Source organism: Podarcis liolepis (genome assembly GCF_965112155.1).
Source record: "Podarcis liolepis genome assembly, chromosome: 8".
Taxonomy (NCBI): domain Eukaryota; kingdom Metazoa; phylum Chordata; class Lepidosauria; order Squamata; family Lacertidae; genus Podarcis; species Podarcis liolepis.
This window is the reverse complement of record NC_139560.1, coordinates 14,049,341-14,068,283: the sequence shown is the minus strand read 5'-3', so window position 1 is coordinate 14,068,283 and position 18,943 is coordinate 14,049,341. Positions and strand designations below refer to the sequence as shown.

The following is an 18,943-nucleotide window of genomic DNA, read 5'->3' as shown; positions in this document are numbered from 1 at the left end:
TTAAGGATTAAACAGAGCTCTGTTTTGATGTGCAAGTGAGGTCCCCAAAAGTCATTATAATCTCATGGCTGTCTGCGTCCTTGACCTTGCCTCTGCCTCGCTCTCTTTCCCCTCCACCCACCTCCTCAGTGGGTTTTGCCTGTCAAATTAAATCCTAGTACCTTTACTCTGCAAACCAAAGGATATATCAAGAATCTGTGTTGAAGTGAACCATTTTGCTTTATTACACAAAATCTGACCCAACAGGGCACAAAAATAAAATAAAATATTATTTTGAACATTTTAAAAACTGAATTAAGACTCCACTGCGCTTCTTTTTGTTGTGGCCTTTGCTGTCTTTCAATACTAAATCTCTGCAGGTTGCCTCAACATGCCGCCTTCGGCCTCACGGAATTGTGGGCTCAGGGATTTTACTTCCCCTCTAAAACAATGCTGAATGTACAGTCCTGCATCCTTGCTCACCACAACAACAAAACGGATGCAGGGTGCAAGAGAGAAAGGAGGGGGGAGGAAAAGAAGAATGCCTGGAGATGGGATTGTAAAGAAGATGGGATGATTTTCTGCTAAAAGCAAATCAAAGCTGCCCCCCCCCCTCTCTCACACACACACACATTCAGCAGATAAAATTAGAAAGATGCCTACGGTGAATGGGAAAACGAATACAAAGGCACACATTCAGTGCATTATTAAATTTTTAAAAGGTGCTGATAAAGGAGGAGGAAAGCAACAATGGGAAGAGAACAGAGCAGGTATTCTATTGAGACCCAACTGCAGAGCTTTTTTTGCTTGCAAATCTCCTGCAGGTAGGAGGAGATGCTAAATTCCATTTCAGATAGTAGAGGGGCAACGAAGGAGGAGGCAATGGCGGTTGTGCTTCCTGTTTCACACCAAATCACTTAATGTCCAAAACAACTCCTAAGCACCCAATGCAACTACGTGGACAGCAGAAGCCACAGCAAGTCTCCTCCCCCCCCTCCCCAAACACAATCCTCCTACCCAACTTCAGCCCGTTCCCCACCAAGCTACCTTTGTGGCTTTTCCCACTACTTCCCTCTAAATAGCTACTGCTTCCACTTGGGATGTGCTCCCCTTACCAATCTGCTACCCTGATCATCTTCCCGAGTCGTAATCCTCCTGCAAATACTGCTACTCCCCTGGTTTTGTTCACCTCCAAAGCACCTTCTCCTGGAAGCCAACCTAGATGCTGCCCCCTCGAACAGCCTGAGAGTCCCATAATATTCCCAATCTTGAAATGACACCCTACTCCCAGCACAGGCAAACTCTGGCCCTCCAGATGTTTGGGACCACAATTCCCATCATCCCTGACCACTGGTCCTGTTAGCTGGGGTGATGGGAATTGTAGTCCCAAACATCTGAAGGGCCGGAGTTTGCCTATGCCTGCCCTACTCTAACCAAAAGCCCTCCAGATGTCATTGGATTCACTAACCAGCAAGCCCAACCATCAGACATGATGGGTATTGTAGAGCAACAACATGTGGAGGGCACCGGGTTGGGGAAGGATGTTGTAGGACCAATTCCGGGGTGCCTACTATACCCCCCCTAAGACTTTTTCATTCCTCTTCTCCCTCGCGTCTTGTGGGAAATGAAGTAAATCAGAACAAATATTGATTGATGCGTATCAATAAATAGCAGACGACGTGTGTCTTTGGAAACGGTTGCTACCCAGTGCGTCAGATTCGTGAAAAGAAAACCCTCTGATGTTTTGGTTACTCCACTGCTGTTGCCATAGCATCAATTACCTGGCTTCTAACAGGAAAAAATAATCAACACTGAAAATAGGCTTGAGGATGCCCTGCTTTCTAACAAGGAAAAGCTCTGATGATAAAGATTTCACCATTACAGTCCCCCCTCACCCCATCTTCTAAAATGAAGAGAGTAAATGTTTGAAATAGGTAGCAATTTCGTACCTTCAAAAAAGTCGAATCTACCCCCACTTTGAACGTCCATTTTCATCCCTTGATACAGCTAGTTTTATGGAACCAGGAAATTAGCCTAGCTGAGAAGCCTTACAAACAGTCAACGAAGGCAGCCACATAAGTTTTTTAAAATATCTGCCCGTGGGAAGGTTCTGGAAGCTTTAGGGCCTTCACCAGACACCAAAAAAGCAATTACCTAATGCAATTACCAGGTATTGGGTGCAAGCAGAAAGTGACAACCATTTTCAATTCTTCACACATTCTACTCCAAATGAGAGACGCTTGAGCACTAGACACTAGACACCATTCCAGAAAATGCACTGCAATAACAGTGACCTTTTTTGAGCCGTTGCGATCAAGGCCCTCTACCCCGGATAACACATTACATCAACTGTGGGGAACCTCCAACCCGGGGGTTTAATTGGGCTTGTTTTCCCCAAGCCGCATCCATCTGCCCTTTGTCAGATGTGCCAACCAGCTGATCACTGGTGGGAACGCATCTGACCCCATCACCATATGCACATACTGCTAGATGAACCAATGGTATCACCTGTCTCAAGGCAGGTTCCTCTATATGTGTTTCAGACTAGTGAATTCCCACAACAACAAATTCATCTGACTTCCTCTTTCCCGTAATCTGAACACAACAGAACTTCAGTTAATAGTTCCTTTCCGCAAAATGTATGTACAAGACAAAGGCAAACGACGACCATGCGCAGCCTACATACAGTATTTTACAAGGCCCATGCACCACAGCAGCCATGTTGGTTGCCATAGCAATTCTATCTACCAAGCTAGAAATACCTCCACAGAAAAAGGACTCCACAGCAGCGGTAATTGGAACTGTATTAATTCCCATTGGAACTATATTAATTCTTAAGCAAAACACAACACAAGCATCACTGAGAAAGTATAGGCCTGTGCCTTTGTCAGTTGCCTCTTCCCACGCTAATTATGTTTAATACACACAACACTGCCATCTCTTAGCCAAGAAGATATAAATATACCAGAATTCAGTTTCTCAGTTTTCCCTGAGAGTCTCGGTTTAAAATAAAACACCCCAGTTTCCTTTCATTCTTAAGCTTTCTCCGCTCTGTAGAGAATTCTAATTTAAAAGGGAATAAGCAAACACGGCTGTAAAAACACCACCACAAAATGAAACGGGGGGGGGGGGGGAGGATTGACAAACCGCAAAAGCAGGCTGCAGGTTATAAGCAACTCAGCTCTGGATTAAACAGCAACACCCCGGAATACTAACAATTCCTCCCACTTCAGCTATATGCATCTTTAAAATCTATTTCAGTATTCCAGTTATTAGTAAGCAGTCACACAGGAGATGCGTGACACCATGACACAGGAGTGACTAGGAGAACCATAACTGTCACAGGACTAAGCATAGGAGACTTTCCCGGTTGCCAAGTTGGTCAATCCCAATCAAAGGCTTCACTTTGGCCTTGTAGGGATAGGCAACTGAAGCCCAGAGACTCAGCCCAGCCCTAAAGATTCACCTGTCACCGCATACCCATCCAATTTATTATGGGCCTCAAGTACTCGCTTGGACAAATTGTTTTCTCCTGAGGCAGAAGAGGGCTGCAGCTAAGGTTCTTCCCCTACAATTCTCAGGTGCTCACTTGCCATACGACAGGGCAAACCAAGGTGCACAGAAAGGGCAAAGTCTCTGCCAACACACTTCTGTGGCTGTTCCAACATCCCGATTCCCGCAATTATAGGAAGCCCATATGCAAGGCATGAGAGCAATAGCTCTTTGTTTCCACAGCATTCAGAAGCACACTGTATCCTGGCAGTGATACAGAGTTTGGCCTTCAAATGCCTGCAGAAGAGAGAGAGAACACCGAAGAACATTTCTGGATCAAGCCAGTGGCCCACCTAGTCTGGCATCCTGGTCCTACAGTGGCCAACCAGCCATGTTGGAAACTCAGATATACAGTATAAGCTAGGTGCCAAATGGCTCCTTAAGGCAGGATTGCAGTCGCCAAAACGGAATGTCTAGTTGCCATTTTTGAGCAAGACTGAAGTCTTCTTTTACAAATGATGGGCTGACTTTGACTGATTCTCAGTTTAACATCTGGCTAGTTCAGATGATGATCTTGACCTAGGTTAAGAACTTTGAGAACTTCAACAAGATCCATGAACAGTCCACATGTATATTGGCCTATTACGACCTCTTTTTCTTAATGGCCACTGCTCCTGCACAGAAAAAGTAATCTGGTTCCAGAACATCATTCTGATTGTGCAGATAAAATATAACTGATAAAATTCTAACAGGGTGGGGTATTAAATCTGTGAAAACAGTCAAGATCCAGTGATCCTCAGGCATGCACCTTCAGATGGTGGAGATCTCAGGCACCATCCTGGTGCCCAGGACATCTTCACTTGGTTGTTAATTTCAAATAATGCCAACCAGATGATTGTGGGAAGCCTGCAAGCGAGACATGAGCTCAACAACAATTCTCTCCTCCTGTGGTTTCCAGCAGCTGGTCTTCAGAGGCACACTGTTTCCCGCCATTGGTGGAAGAATGCAGCCACCGTGACTAGTACCAATTGATAGTCCTCCTCCATGAAGCCTCTGATCATCTTTGAAAGCCAATGAAGTTGACGGCAATCACTACATCTTGTTTACATCTCCTGGGCCTTTGACCTATGCCTGGTTCAAAGCCTGACATCTGCTAAAGCAGGCATGTCCAAAGTCTGTTTCAGGGGCCCAATTTGGCCCCTGCAGCAGTTTATTTCCTGGTGTAAAATCCCAAGAAAAACCTCAACAACTTCAATCCCAAAAAAACTTCAAACCTAAAAAAAGGTTGACAACTTTGGCCGGCCCTTACGGCCCTTCACTTCATCAAATCTGGCCCTCTTTGAAAAAAGTTTGGACACCACTGTGCTAAAGGATTCAAGGGTGGTTGTAGGCAAGAAGCAGGAGAGCTTCTTGAAGGCATGTCAACAAGAAGGAAGCCCACTTACTCATCGCCTGGTGACTGCCCACCCAGGCATTGTGCTTTGTGATTCACTGTGTGATTAAGGACCATTCTAATTCTATGCTTATCAATCAGCGGCACACATATAAAAAGGAAGGGGGGGTTTAAAGACCTACTTCAATTGAAAAGAGGAAATGAAAAAAAATCAAAATACTAAAGGGGGTGTTGAAAGGTTCGTTAACAATTGTACTTTGAAGATCAATTGTTTGCTCCAGGGTAAGCAGCAGCTCTCAAATTATAATTCTATATATCTCCTAAATTTAGATACCTGAAAATGCAAGAAAGGAAGGGGGAGAGGAAGCATAAAGAAGAGGCAATGCTATTTAATACTCTTCTCAGGCTCCCCTATGAATGTTTAATGCAGTCCGTTGAAAGAACGCCAACTTTATCTCAGGAGCTCCCAAACAATGAGTCAACATGATATCTCTCCCCTTTTTTGGGAGGGGAGGGAAGACAATTTTATCAGGTCTTCTTAAATTCAGTGGTACAGGACCCCCTTTAAGACAATGAGGAATCAGAATGCAGTACACATGGAAGCAAAGCATTGCAACAACCGCAGGGGATTAAGCATCACCACCTACTGCATGCAGCCCCTCTTTAAAAAAGATGTGCAAAACATTTTTTTTAAAAAAAATAATAATTACATACATTTCTTACCCACCCCTTCATCCTAGGCTCCCAGGGCAGGGGTACAACCACTCAATGCAATAAAACAACATTGCAATTAAGCCATCAAAATGCATTCACTTTCTACTTTCTCTGCAGGGGTGACCAGTTCTTACAACATCATTCCAACCAAAGCATGTGAATCTTCTTGAGCTACTAACAAAAAGCATGCAACGGTGGCGCTAGACCAGGGGTCTGCAACCCGCGGCTCCGGAGCCGCATGTGGCTCTTTTACACCTTTGCCGCGGCTCCGGGGCGGATACTAGCGAGGGGAGGAGGCGCATTGTGCGCCCTGACACTCCCCACTGTGACGGGCGCTGTACTGGCTGTGACGTTGCATGGGGCCGGTGCATGTGTTAGTCACGCACCGTCCCAACGTCACCTTCCCGCCCGCCCGCCCGCTACATTGTAAGGGGCATGTGCGCTGGTCACTGTTTTGAAGGGGAGTGAAGAACACATGCACACACAAAAAGGTAACTTGTTAGTTTAACGTTTATTTCTATGAGGAGGAGTAATTCTGAGGGGTCAAACAAAGAAATAATAAAAAAGTGACAAAAAAGTTATTTTTATAATGACGAGTTTTGCGGCTCCCAGTTTTTTTTTCTTCAGAAACGGGTCCAAGTGGCTCTTTTTGTCTTAAAGGTTGCAGACCCCTGCGCTAGACCCACCTGTGGAAGGATGGTACTAACACAGAGGTCAGCAACCTTTTTCAGCCATGGGCCGGTCCACCGTCCCTCAGACCATGTGGTGGGCTGGACTATATTTTTTTTTGGGGGGGGGGAATGAATGAATTCCTATGCCCCACAAATAACCCAGAGATACATTTTAAATAAAAGCACACATTCTACTCATGTAAACATACCAGGCAGGCCCTACAAATAACCCAGAGATGCATTTTAAATAAAAGGGCACATTCTACTCATATAAAAACATGCTGATTCCTGGACCATCCACGAGCTGGATTGAGAAGGCGATTGGGCCGCATCCGGCCCCCCGGGCCTTAGTTTGCCTACCCCTGTACTAACATGTCCTGCCAGCGCAAGGTTTGCCATCCCTCTTTGCTATATGTGCCCCATATCTTCCCAAAATCTACTCCAGAGGTTTGAGGGAACCCCGAGAACAGACTTAGGGGGCGTGCGAGGGGAGAATGTTCCACTGCGCAAGCAGAGAACCTTGCGCTGGAAGGACAACTGTCTCAGCACTGGGTGGGATTCTACCCAACAATCCCATAATTTCTTATTTTAAAGACAAACAATGCTTTTCAGGTAGTGATGTAAGAACAAGGCAAGCATATAGGGCAGGCGGGGGGAACGCAAGGCACACAAAAGCAAAATGCAACCTCGCTACTGCTCTATTTTTAAGAGGCTTAATGTGATTTTAATTGAAGATTGCATTATGTTTAATGAGGAGGATCGCTGAATTTTTATGACGACTCGTACACCACCTTGGAGGGGCAACTGTGTTCTAAAAGGCAGTCAATAAATCAAGAAATAAATCACAGGATCACTGGATTGTAGAACTGGGAGGGATAAAATCTTCCAAACACTCATCATTTCACAAAGCTGTAGCTGATATACGCACACAAAGCAAAGTCACATGTTGACCAAGGAACTCAACAGGCTTCCGTTTATCTAAGACAGTCTCTGTTTTGGTTAAATGTTGAAGCGGCAACAAGATAAAGCTTATAATTCCTGTTGAATAGGAGCATTCTGCTTCATACTAATACTGTATGCACTTGGAAGAGGGGCAGGAGGGAAAGACAAGAGTAGACAAAGGCCACAGGACACTGAAAGTAACTCTAGCTTTCCATTTAGGCGTGTTACCTTTTTAATAATACAGTATGTGTACATGGAAGTATTATACACGAAGCAGTTTTCTTCCTGCAAAGTGAGCACTGATAAAAAGGAGGCTGACGAGGGCTGCTGCGGACTGACAGGGATAAAATGCTTCCCTCAGCTAGAATGGCCAGGCCTTAAAATAGATTGCAAACTTCCCGTAAACAATAATGCTGTGAGGCATTAAACATTTTAGCCAGGCAGTTTTCCATTAGGTTTGTTAAAAATTATTTAAAAAGAAAGCCCCCTCCCTTCCTTTTCTGCAATTAGGCACACGAGTCAGCATTTTGCGTTGTGCCACGAAACAAGACACTTTTAACACAGCCGTACATGCGCGCACACCGGCGCATTTCCTCTTCCCCGCTGGAAGGGCCACAGAACAGTGGTAAGGTATCTGCTCTGCTTGAAGATGGTCCCCAATATATCCTGCTAGAGAAGATCCCATCTAAAATCTTGGAAGAGCAACTGCCAGTCCGTGCAGGCAATACTGACCCAAATGGACTAGAGGTTTCACTCTGTATGAGGCAGCTTCCTAGGTTCCTATGATACACTTGCTGGGCCGTTACATTTTCCTTTATGCTACGCAAGAATGGGAAGGGAGGCGAATAGGAGCAACGCATACGTTAAGGTAGCACGTTACCACACGCATGCAGAGCATGCAACCTGGGGAATAGCCCTGCCTGAAGGCAGATGTACGTGCTGGGTAAATTGGGAGTCAGTTTGAAATAAAAGCAGCATGTGGTCTATGTCCACTCAGGGCATCCTCATCACCTTAGCACTATTGCAACCTCATGCTAAGTACCGCTTCAGGGAAGCAATTTGCACCCAGCAAGACACCAATGTGCAGAGAATCACCGAGCCCAGCTACCTGCGTGTGAAGCAATCCTTTCTGAGTGAGAGATTCGCCAGAGAACTACAGACATGTGGAATCAGACACACACTAACAGCCGGAGCACAGAGCTATCTGGAGCCATTATTCAAAGTTCTGGTTCCACTGAGATGTGAAGTAGTTAAAATTGTACACTCGATTCTCCCAGAGGCTTAAGTTTGGCCAAAATTGAGTTCACACTTCCAGAATTGATGCTAAATACATTATTTACGGTAAATGAGTCACCATAGGCACTAGAGGGCCGTGAAAATTTGTGTCCCAGGCTTCATAAACGCGTCTGCCTATGTCAGGCATCTACGAACTCAGCCCTCCAGTTGTTTTGGGACTACAACTCCCATCATCCCTAGCTAACAGGGCCAGTGGTCAGGGATGATGGGAATTGTAGTCCCATAGCATCTGGAGGGCCGAGTTTGGGGATGCCTGACCTATGTACTATCAACTTAAACCAAAGTAGTTGGCAGATTTGGGGTTTTTTTCCAGCTACTCCTCTATACACCAGGGTGCTTCTCCACAAATATCAGCTTAGTACAAGGGAAACCAATGTGGTGCCCTGCAGATGTTGTAGCCTACAATTAGCATTGAACCCTTGGCCATGCTGGATGGGGCTCGTGAGATTTATAGTTTGAAACAGCTGTGTTGGCTGCCCTTGAGCTAGCGTATCGTAGAGAAAGATTCTAAACTAGCTGCTTTTCAGATGAGCTACTCTTCTGCAAGTAGAAAGTTATTTACTTTGTGTGTTGGAAAACATTCCAATATGGATTCCTTTCACCTGCAGTGCACACAAACGTGCATACACAAACCCCCATCCGCATCACACAATTCTGCTGCATGTGAACATTGGCTGTGCGATACTACATGCTTTTAAAATAGCAGTTCTCCTCATCAGCGCTACAACCGAACAGCTGGCTCAACCATTAGAGCAGTATTAAATAACTCGGCTCTTAATTAATTGCTCTATTTTTACCCAGCGTTCGCTAGACTTTGAAAGCAAGTCGCAGCGCCAAATGGGGCCTTTTCAGATCACAAGAAGGGCGTATTTCACCCATTTTATGCAGAGGCTAAATGAAGGCCTAATTCAAGGATCCTCGCCCCTCTTCCACCCCCGCAGGTGTTAAGTTTATTCCGAGAACAACACAGCAGCAAAGGCTGCTTCCTAGAAACCAGTATTTTGTAGACGACAATAAACCAGAAACTTTGCATTCTGAGGGTTTGCCCAGAATATGCTTTTGTATTTTGTTCTAGGAGTGTGCCTGGACTCCCCTTCCCCAGTCTGGTTTGTTTGGGGGCAGCGTAGAAGAAGAGAAGAAGAGTTTGGATTTGATATCCCGCTTTATCACTATCCGAAGGAGTCTCAAAGCGGCTAGCATTCTCCTTTCCCTTCCTCCCCCACAACAAACACTCTGTGAGGTGAGTGGGGCTGAGAGACTTCAAAGAAGTGTGACTAGCCCAAGGTCACCCAGCAGCTGCATGTGGAGGAGCGGAGACGCGAACCCGGTTCCCCAGATTACGAGACTACCACTCTTAACCACTACACCACACTGGCTCTCGGGGGTGGAGGGAGAGATGCCTGCCAAATCTCTAAAGGGCACCTTTTGGCAAGAGGGCATCTTACAAGTTAAGGTGGGGAAACAGGTAATGTAGTAGGAAGTCTAAAGCAGGCATAGGCAAACTCGGCCCTCCAGATGTTTTGGGACTACAGCACCCATCATCCCCAGCTAACAGGACCAGTGGTCAGGGGTGATGGGAGCTGTAGTCCCAAAAAGTCTGGAGGGCCGAGTTTGCCTATGCCTGGTCCCAAGCCACCAGCTTTGGAATACATGCACTAAATCTGTTGGGATTACTCTACAGCAAAGCACCAAAACACTGTCCAGCGGATATTGTTCCCAAATGTAAGCAGAAAAGCACAGTGTCAGGCCACAACAGCGAACCTGAGGCATGATTTGGCAGGGGCTACTTTGCCCAGGGTACTCCAGGGGCCTTGCTAAACTTGACTGCTCAGGACACACCATGAGGCAGAAACATGTGCAAGAGAGCAAGCAGCGAGGCCCGTCTATCTCTCCTCCACCTCCAGCCCCTTCTTCTGACGGCCCCACCAAGATGCGACATTAAGGCAGCACCGGCAACCACCACTTTGATCACCACGAAATGCCTTTGGACATCGCAACGTCCCTTTCCCACCTCTGGAGGCATGGCGCTGCAATATCACCCATAGCTCTGAGACAGAGAAATGGTCAGGGATGATGGGAATTGTAGTCCAATAACATCAGGAAGGGCCCTACTCCTTGAGGTATTGTGGCGGGCAAAATAAATTTATTTTTTACACACTTTTGCAGCCACAGCCACACATGTCACTTAGTTAGGAATATTAGAATAGCAGAAAGTTGCGTTGCCAATAATTACGCATGGCTGACACATACATTTTTTTAAGACGCTTAACGCAGGGGATGCGGAATCTATAATTTTTCCCAAGTGGCCTTCTGTAGCACTGCGCCGGGCACCCCAAATCGGGGATATTACCTACCCACTGAAAAGCAGGAAACAGACACTGGCGTAATCAAATGATGATGAAAATCCGCGCAGCACTGCAGGAGATTGAACTAGACCTTTCGAATACGAGAATCAGAGTTGGAAAGGACCGTGAGGGCCATCTACGCCTACCTACCCCCTGCAATGAAGGGATATCTTTTGCCCAATGTGGCGCTCGAACCCCTGACCTTGTGATTAAGAGTCTCTTCCTCCACAGACTGGGCTATCAATTTCATGATTCTAACAGAGCCAAGATATATTCCTCTGGAGCAAATTCAGAATACATACACAGCAGAAGCCTCACAGTATAAGTAAAGACGGCAAACTGGAAAGGAAAGGTCCCTGGAAGACTGTCACCTTTGCCAAACTATACAGAATTGGCTTCGGTTTTCAAGTGTGAGACTGCCAAAAACACCAGGCTTCTAAGATGCTGCTCGTCTATGGTGAGTAAGTAATTAGCTCTGGGCACGGAAGTCTTTGTAAACTGGAAACAGTATTTTACTCCTCCTTTCAGGTGGTCGTGAGCAGCATAGCTGAGTAAAATGAATCGCAGACTTACCTCGCAAAGCTGCAAAACACATTTGCATTCAGCTCTCATAACACGCTCCAATATATTTCAGTAAATCCACCGTTTTTTTGGGGGGGGGAACTAACCCACTCTTTTCATTTTGGACTGAGATACCGTTCAGATGGCGAAATACAGCAGCGTGCCTGTTATTTACACCAGTCAAACTTCAATGACAGGTTTCTGGCTTTTCGGCTTTTTTCCAAGCCGTCTATTAATTTTATTTATTTATTATTTCTGCTCATGTAGTACATATTCACACTTTCGAGGGAACGGGGGACTATTTCACAGATGTCTAACAGATTTGGCTGTTGGCAGGGTTTCAGAGAGAGAGAGAGAGAGAGAGAGAGAGAGAGAGAGAGAGAGAGAGAGAGACAGGGAGAGCCTGCTAATGTTAAAATCACATAATATTTCGCTCAACAGAATAAAATGCAACTCAGCCTTCGCCAAACTTCCTTTGACAATCTGGCGCCCACTAGCCATAGCCGAAAACATTTGGAGGGCATCAGGTTAGCAAAGGCTGTTAAGAGAAACATCGGCTTACCACGGGTGTTGGTCGCCATGTCGGCCACTTTCTGAAAGGCATCTAAGAACGCCGCTGCTGCTACCACCGTTGTCCTAAAATACAAGGCAGATAATGTGATGTTAGAAACCGCAAGACACAGCTTATTTAGAACTCTGCGCACCGAGAAGGAAAATGCATTAGCATTGCAAAGAGAAAAGAAAAACAACCTCCTCATTTGAGCTCCTACAAAATACAAAAAGGACTCTCACAGCTCACAGTGGTACCTCTGGTTGTGAGCAGGATCCGTTCCGGAGGCCCGTTCGCAACATGAAAAGCCTGCAACCTGAAGTGGCATATCTGCGCAGGTGCACAGCGTGATTTGGCGCTTGTGCGCAAGCGCCAAGCGCGATTTAGCACTATTGCACATGTGCGAGCAGCGAAAACCGGAAGTAACCCTTTCCGTTACTTCCGGGTCACCACGGGACGCAACCTGAAAAAAAGGTAACATGAGGTATGACTGTACCCTAAATCACTTTCTTGCTTTTGATGGCACCACAGAAAACTTGCTTTTCTCCTATTTTCTTACAGAGTTTACTTGAACAACAACAAAAAGACACGTGGTGCTTCTAAAGGAGAGAGGGAGGACCTCTAAACCTTCTAATCTGTTGCTGAACTACATCTCCTATTCATCCCAGCCAGCACAGCCAATGGGCAGGGATGATGGGATATGTAGTTCATCTGGAAAGGCAGTCTCCCATCATCCCTGAACACCGGCCATCTTGTCAGGAGCTGGTGGAGAGTTCGGAATCCAAGAACAAATCTAGAGGGCTACAGGTTCAACGTTTCTGCTCTGAAGAATGAAGGAAGGTAAATAATTATTCTGATATGCAGTGAAGAACTATTATCAACAGCATCCTCTGCACATGTTAGTTTTTGGGAGGTGTACATCTAAGAAGAGCAGCACCTAAAATCTTGGCATGAATGCAAGAATCATGTGAGTTTTGCGGCGACATCAGCCCAACTTCCAGCCAAGTCTACACTTGAATTAAAAAACTCATGTAGAGTATGAAACAGTCGTTGGACAGAAGAGAGAAGGAAGAACACAGAATTACAAATCCAAGCAATTACTGGATTTGAGTGGCATGTTTGACAACTAAACCATATTTTATCATGTTTGAATGTGTGCTTTAATACACAGAGGGAGAGAAACAATTCTCAAGCTTTTAAATGGTGCAGGGAAGGGGTTACTGTAAATGATACTTGGAGCCATAGATAGCCAACCTGTGCCCTCCAGATGTTGCCTGACTCCAACTCCCATCAGTCAGCAGGGTGCTGGTGCTGGGAACTGTAGTTCAACATTGTGCAGGAGGCACCGCAATGGCTAGGCACTGCTTTAAGCTGTACCCTGAAGACTCAACGCGATCCTCTCCCAATGCTGTTGGTTCGTAAATTCCTGACCTAAAGGCGAAATTACTATACTATCTCCAGCACCTGCTTCTCGGCCATCTATGGATGTTCCAGGCGCAAAGTTACGGAGCAAGTTTCTGTCTCTTAAAACAGAAAGGAAGGCTATTGACACTACTACTCCCAGAAATAAATGGTCAGTCTAGCAAAGCTGGAAAAAACAGCCTTTGAGGATAAGGCTTAGACCTCGTAGATCTCTTCTGAGGATAAAAAGAACAAGCTGAGTGCTGTGCATTAAGCAATACAACAACAGGAAAGGGCAGCATTCTGACCAGACTCCTGCACAATGGGCCCAGTACTCGTTTGATCAATGCTGGCTTATCTCTCACACCACAGGTGAAGCGGTATCTAGCAAAATGTATGCAAAAGCCCACTAGTCTCACGTCAGGCAAAGCAGTGGCACAGTGCTGGGTACAGACAGGGAGCAGACTAGCCCTTCAGGAGCCTATGAGCCTGGCGCAAATCCCTGGCAGGGAAAGATCTGTTTGCTCACACTGCAGAGCGGCTTCAGGTAAAGGGACCCCTGACCATTAGGTCGAGTCGTGGCCAACTCTGGGGCTGCGGCGCTCATCTCGCTTTATTGGCCAAGGGAGCCGGCATACAGCTTCTGGGTCATGTGGCCAGCATGACTAAGCTGCTTCTGGTGAACCAGAGTAGTGCATGGAAACGCCCTTTACCTTCCCGCCGGAGCGGTACCTATTTATCTACTTGCACTTTCACGTGCTTTCGAACTGCTAGGTTGGCAGGAGCAGGGACCGAGCAACGGGAGCTCACCCCGTCACGGGGATTCGAACCGCCGACCTTCTGATCGGCAAGTCCTAGGCTCTGTGGTTTAACCCACAGCGCCACCCGCATCCCTATAGACCGGCTTCAGGTATTCTAAAGCTTATAGGGCCTCCACTTTACATTTAGAGTATCCCAGGAGGTGGCCCTACCATGGGGCAAGGGGCAACAGCTGCTTCATGCAGGTGAATCTGGGCGCATCAACATGGAATGCCAGAGCATTCTAGCCCATGCAATGCCACCTGCAAGGTCATTCTCCAATGCAAGCCCTGTTGGAAGAAATGCACAAGCCTTCAATGGTGCTTGCACTGGGAAACTTCCTGCTTTATTGCACTCATATTAATTTGCAGGAGGAGGGGGGTACGAGAGATGTGAAGGCCTGTGGGGAAAATATTTTTGAGGGTCCTTTTCTCCCATTTTTTCCTATGGATTCACCACCTCTCCACATCTCTAGAAGGGCACCATTTCGTAAGAGCACAAGTATAGCTTGAGTCCACCCTAGATCACCCGACACTGGATGGCCTGCACACAGTTTCTCCGTTCCTGCATTTCAGGGGTTTGGACTAATTACCCTGGGTGTCCCTTCCAACTCTACACTTCTAAGAAGCTGATGTGCGTGTGTTTGCATTCGGAGACCATGTGCACCTCAACAGGGAAGAAGAAGAAGAAGAAGGAGTTTGGATTTGATATCCCGCCTTTCACTCCCTTTAAGGAGTCTCAAAGCGGCCAACATTCTCCTTTCCCTTCCTCCCCCACAACAAACACTCTGTGAGGTGAGTGGGGCTGAGAGACTTCAAAGAAGTGAGACTGGCCCAAGGTCACCCAGCAGCTGCATGTGGAGGAGCGGAGACGCGAACCCGGTTCACCAGATTACGAGTCTACCGCTCTTAACCACTACACCACACTGGAAAATAATGCAGGCTTAGCTTTGAATGTTCCAACTAAAAAATGGAAGGGGGAAGAGAGTTCAGCTGGACTTCCTCTCCTCCCTGCTTTTTTTTTTTTTAAAAAAAGGGCATGTCGTATCAGTGGTTCTTCTAACCAAAAAAACACGATCAGCAGTATCACACAAGGATACATCTGTTGCTGGGCTGGACCACTTCAAAATTCAGATAAGATAACCCTCAAAAACAGGCTTCCTCAACCTCGGCCCTCCAGATGTTTTGAGACTACAATTCCCATCATCCCTGACCACTGGTCCTGCTAGCTAGGGGTCATGGGAGTTGTAGGCCAAAAACATCTGGAGGGCAGAGGTTGAGGAAGCCTGCTCAAAAAATATGACTCCCTCGTTATATATATTCATAACTAGCCTGGGGAGAATGTTCTAGCCTGACATGATAGTTCAATGCACAGGGACAACAGCTGGAGGAGCATTCAAACAGTCACACACCCCCATCACTTTCAGTCTTAAGATGTACAGATTCATCACAGAAGTCTGAGGATGATGTAGCTTGGCCAAGCATTCCTTCCACACAAAACGCCTAGGAAGCTGCCTTGGCTTGCAAACACAATGGCCTTTTTATTCCCTTTTCCAAGCATGCATCCAGTAGCAGCAGGTCCCCAGATTCTTACTCTCAGCAAGAAACAAAATGTAAATCCGAGCTTCCTAAATATAGCCGGCACTTCATGAATAAGTAGGTCTTAAGGACCCTGCTCACCTCAAAAACTTGTGCTGAAGTGCTTCCTTCTCTAAATTAATTGCATATTCAGATTTAAATTTTAAAAAGGAATCTGGGACATGACTTTGGGGAGAAACTAAAAACAAGGGCACAGCAGCAGGAGAGAAATGAACTAAACACAGGTTCAAAATGAAGAATTCTTCAAGATGGAACCTGTCTGTGGCGGGCAACCCCATGCTTGCCAACATCAGTTAATGGTGTAGAGGCCTTGACATCTGCAATGGAGAATCAACCTGCAGAAGGGAAGGTCTTCTCTATCCAGGAGTTTTCTGTTGCAATTTCTGCCCCTTCCACACGTATGCACACACAATTTCCCCCCAGAGCTTGCAAACACACCCCAGAATCCCACCCTAAAGACAAAACACAGCCAGGAAAAGGTGTTGCGCGGGGGAAAGCAGCAGGGGCGACGACCAAGGGTTAAGCACCTCCTGCCCTGCCTGTTGTTTCTCCCCTGCAAAAACACCCCCTCCCTCCTTCCAAAATCACTTTGCGCAGCAGAGAATCGCAGGGATGAAAAATCTCTTATTTACTACTAAAAGCAAAGTTACAGCCTCAGACCACCAGCACTCCTGGGCACTAAACAGCCACATAGAAAGGTTAAGATGCACAGTGTTTCATAGGTCAGCTGAAGACTTTTAAGACACACATAAAACCCCCTCCGTTTGCAGCCACTGGAGAATCAAGAAATCGTTAGCCAAGATCTGCTGTAGGGAAAATGGTTCACAGCAAGAGAGGACTCGGAATGCCAAGCAAGTTGCTCTCGTGGGGAAGGTTTTCATCCACTGTTCACGGCACACTGCCGAAGAAACAAGGGTATAAAAGGACAGAGTGCAGCTCAGCTGCAAGGAAACTGCAGCCCCCTCCCCATCTTCTCCTCCAGCAGCTGATCAATAGTATAGGTATGAACCGTACAGAGATGGGAGCCCTTAACAAAGGGAAAGAGAGAAGAATGAATGTCAACACTATCCTTCTGCTTCAAGAAAGGCTAAGTGAGATGTGCGGAATGAAGTCAGTTAACCAAATACCCTCTAGATTTAGCATACTCATTTCTGGTTATTTAGGCATTATCAACAACGGCGAAGCAGAAAACAAGACAAACCAGATTGTTATTCACTTGTTAAATAAACAGAATTCGGCCGATTCTTAGGCTAACCGCACTCCCAACTTTGCAGAGACACGAGCAAGTAGAAAGCTGAGCTCCTGAGTAATTTTATTGTCAAAGATAAACTGCCCAATCTAAGCTTCCTGTATCAAACAAGAACAGAACAGAACAACACTGTTCCTCCCTGCGGAAACTTCAACAAATCTGCATGTAAATAAGGACAGCTTTACTAAACCTGAACTGCTGCACCAACTTGCAAACAGAATGCAAGCACCAATTTGCGGGGTCTACCTGCACCGTCTCTGCAAAATGCTTTCGGTTTCCTCTCTTCCAAGCAGGCTATGGAGAAAATGTCTAGATGAGGATTTGCAAAAAAATAAAAATAAATAAATAAATAAATAATATCCAGATCAAAAATGCAAAATCCAGATCGAGGGTGGGGCCTGAAGCAAAGCCACTGGAGGAAGGAAGTGCAGAATAAGAGGAATATGCTACTCACTTTTAGTACCTGCCAGTAAGAAGAGTTTGAAATGTCTGCTTGACATTTCCTCCAAATTATACTAACAGACAATGGGAGGACTGGGTTTCTGAAAAGACCACACCCAGATGACATCTGTATTTTGGAGAGCATTTGCTGTGGCACAGGGAGGGCCGTGCACAGTGACTCTAGAATACTGAAATGAATCTAACACCTGGCTTGAGAGCAGTACATGTGAAAAGGATCTAGGAGTCTTGGTTGACCACAAACTTGACATGAGCCAACAGTGTGACGCGGCAGCTAAAAAAGCCAATGCAATTCTGGGCTGCATCAATAGGAGTATAGCATCTAGATCAAGGGAAGTAATAGTGCCACTGTATTCTGCTCTGGTCAGACCTCACCTGGAGTACTGTGTCCAGTTCTGGGCACCACAGTTCAAGAAGGACACTGACAAACTGGAACGTGTCCAGAGGAGGGCAACCAAAATGGTCAAAGGCCTGGAAACGATGCCTTATGAGGAACGGCTAAGGGAGCTGGGCATGTTTAGCCTGGAGAAGAGGAGGTTAAGGGGTGATATGATAGCCATGTTCAAATATATAAAAGGATGTCACATAGAGGAGGGAGAAAGGTTGTTTTCTGCTGCTCCAGAGAAGCGGACACGGAGCAATGGATCCAAACTACAAGAAAGAAGATTCCACCTAAACATTAGGAAGAACTTCCTGACAGTAAGAGCTGTTTGACAGTGGGATTTGCTGCCAAGGAGTGTGGTGGAGTCTCCTACTTTGGAGGTCTTTAAGCAGAGGCTTGACAACCATATGTCAGGAGTGCTCTGATGGTGTTTCCTGCTTGGCAGGGGGTTGGACTCGATGGCCCTTGTGGTCTCTTCCAGCTCTATGATTCTATGATTCTAATTGCTATGTGCACATTGCAGACTTCACACTGGTTCTCTGGAAACAACAGTTTGCAAATCATAAAGCTAGCCATGGGAATGGATGTTACTTCCCCATTTACGATCTCAGGCGAACTCTCCTTTCACTTTGCCTATGCCCATGGTTCAAAATTGTACATCAGGGCTGGGGAAGCCGTGGTCCTACAAATGTTGCTGGGACTCCAACTCCCATCTTCCCAGACCATTGGCCATGCTGGTTGGGGCTGATAGGAGTTGGAGTCCAACACCCCCTGGAGAGCCGCAGGTTCCTCTCTCTTGTGCACAATATTTACCACGGTTAACACAAGCTTCCCGAGTAACTATCGCTTCCTAATTTACATCAAACCAAGGGTTCAAATTTTCATTCATGGTCCAAGGCTCTGAAGGTTTGACTCCAAATTACGGAACAAGGCAAGGGGAATTTGCTCGGCAAATGGGGAGGAGAAAGGGGGAAATGAGTGTGTGTTATGGGAACTGTCTCCAGATTTGCAAACCATCATTTGCAGAGAGCCAGCAAACTATCTGCACTCCAAGTCCAAGCTTATTTGAAGTGCAGACATCTTAGTAGATTAAAGGAGCAACTCTAACAGAAA

At 46.1% G+C, this 18,943-nt stretch overlaps 1 protein-coding gene across 21 annotated transcripts in view; it reads right to left on the bottom strand.

Annotated features, from left to right (window-relative positions):
• The window catches only part of MTSS1 (MTSS I-BAR domain containing 1), a 149,501-nt gene that overhangs the window by 108,764 nt on the left and 21,794 nt on the right, over positions 1-18,943 (bottom strand). For all 21 annotated transcript variants that reach the window (XM_083516686.1, XM_083516675.1, XM_083516680.1 and 18 more), the window contains exon 3: positions 11,956-12,029. In XM_083516686.1, coding sequence (XP_083372812.1) covers positions 11,956-12,029 — 74 coding nt within the window. The remainder of the gene's footprint in view (positions 1-11,955; positions 12,030-18,943) is intronic.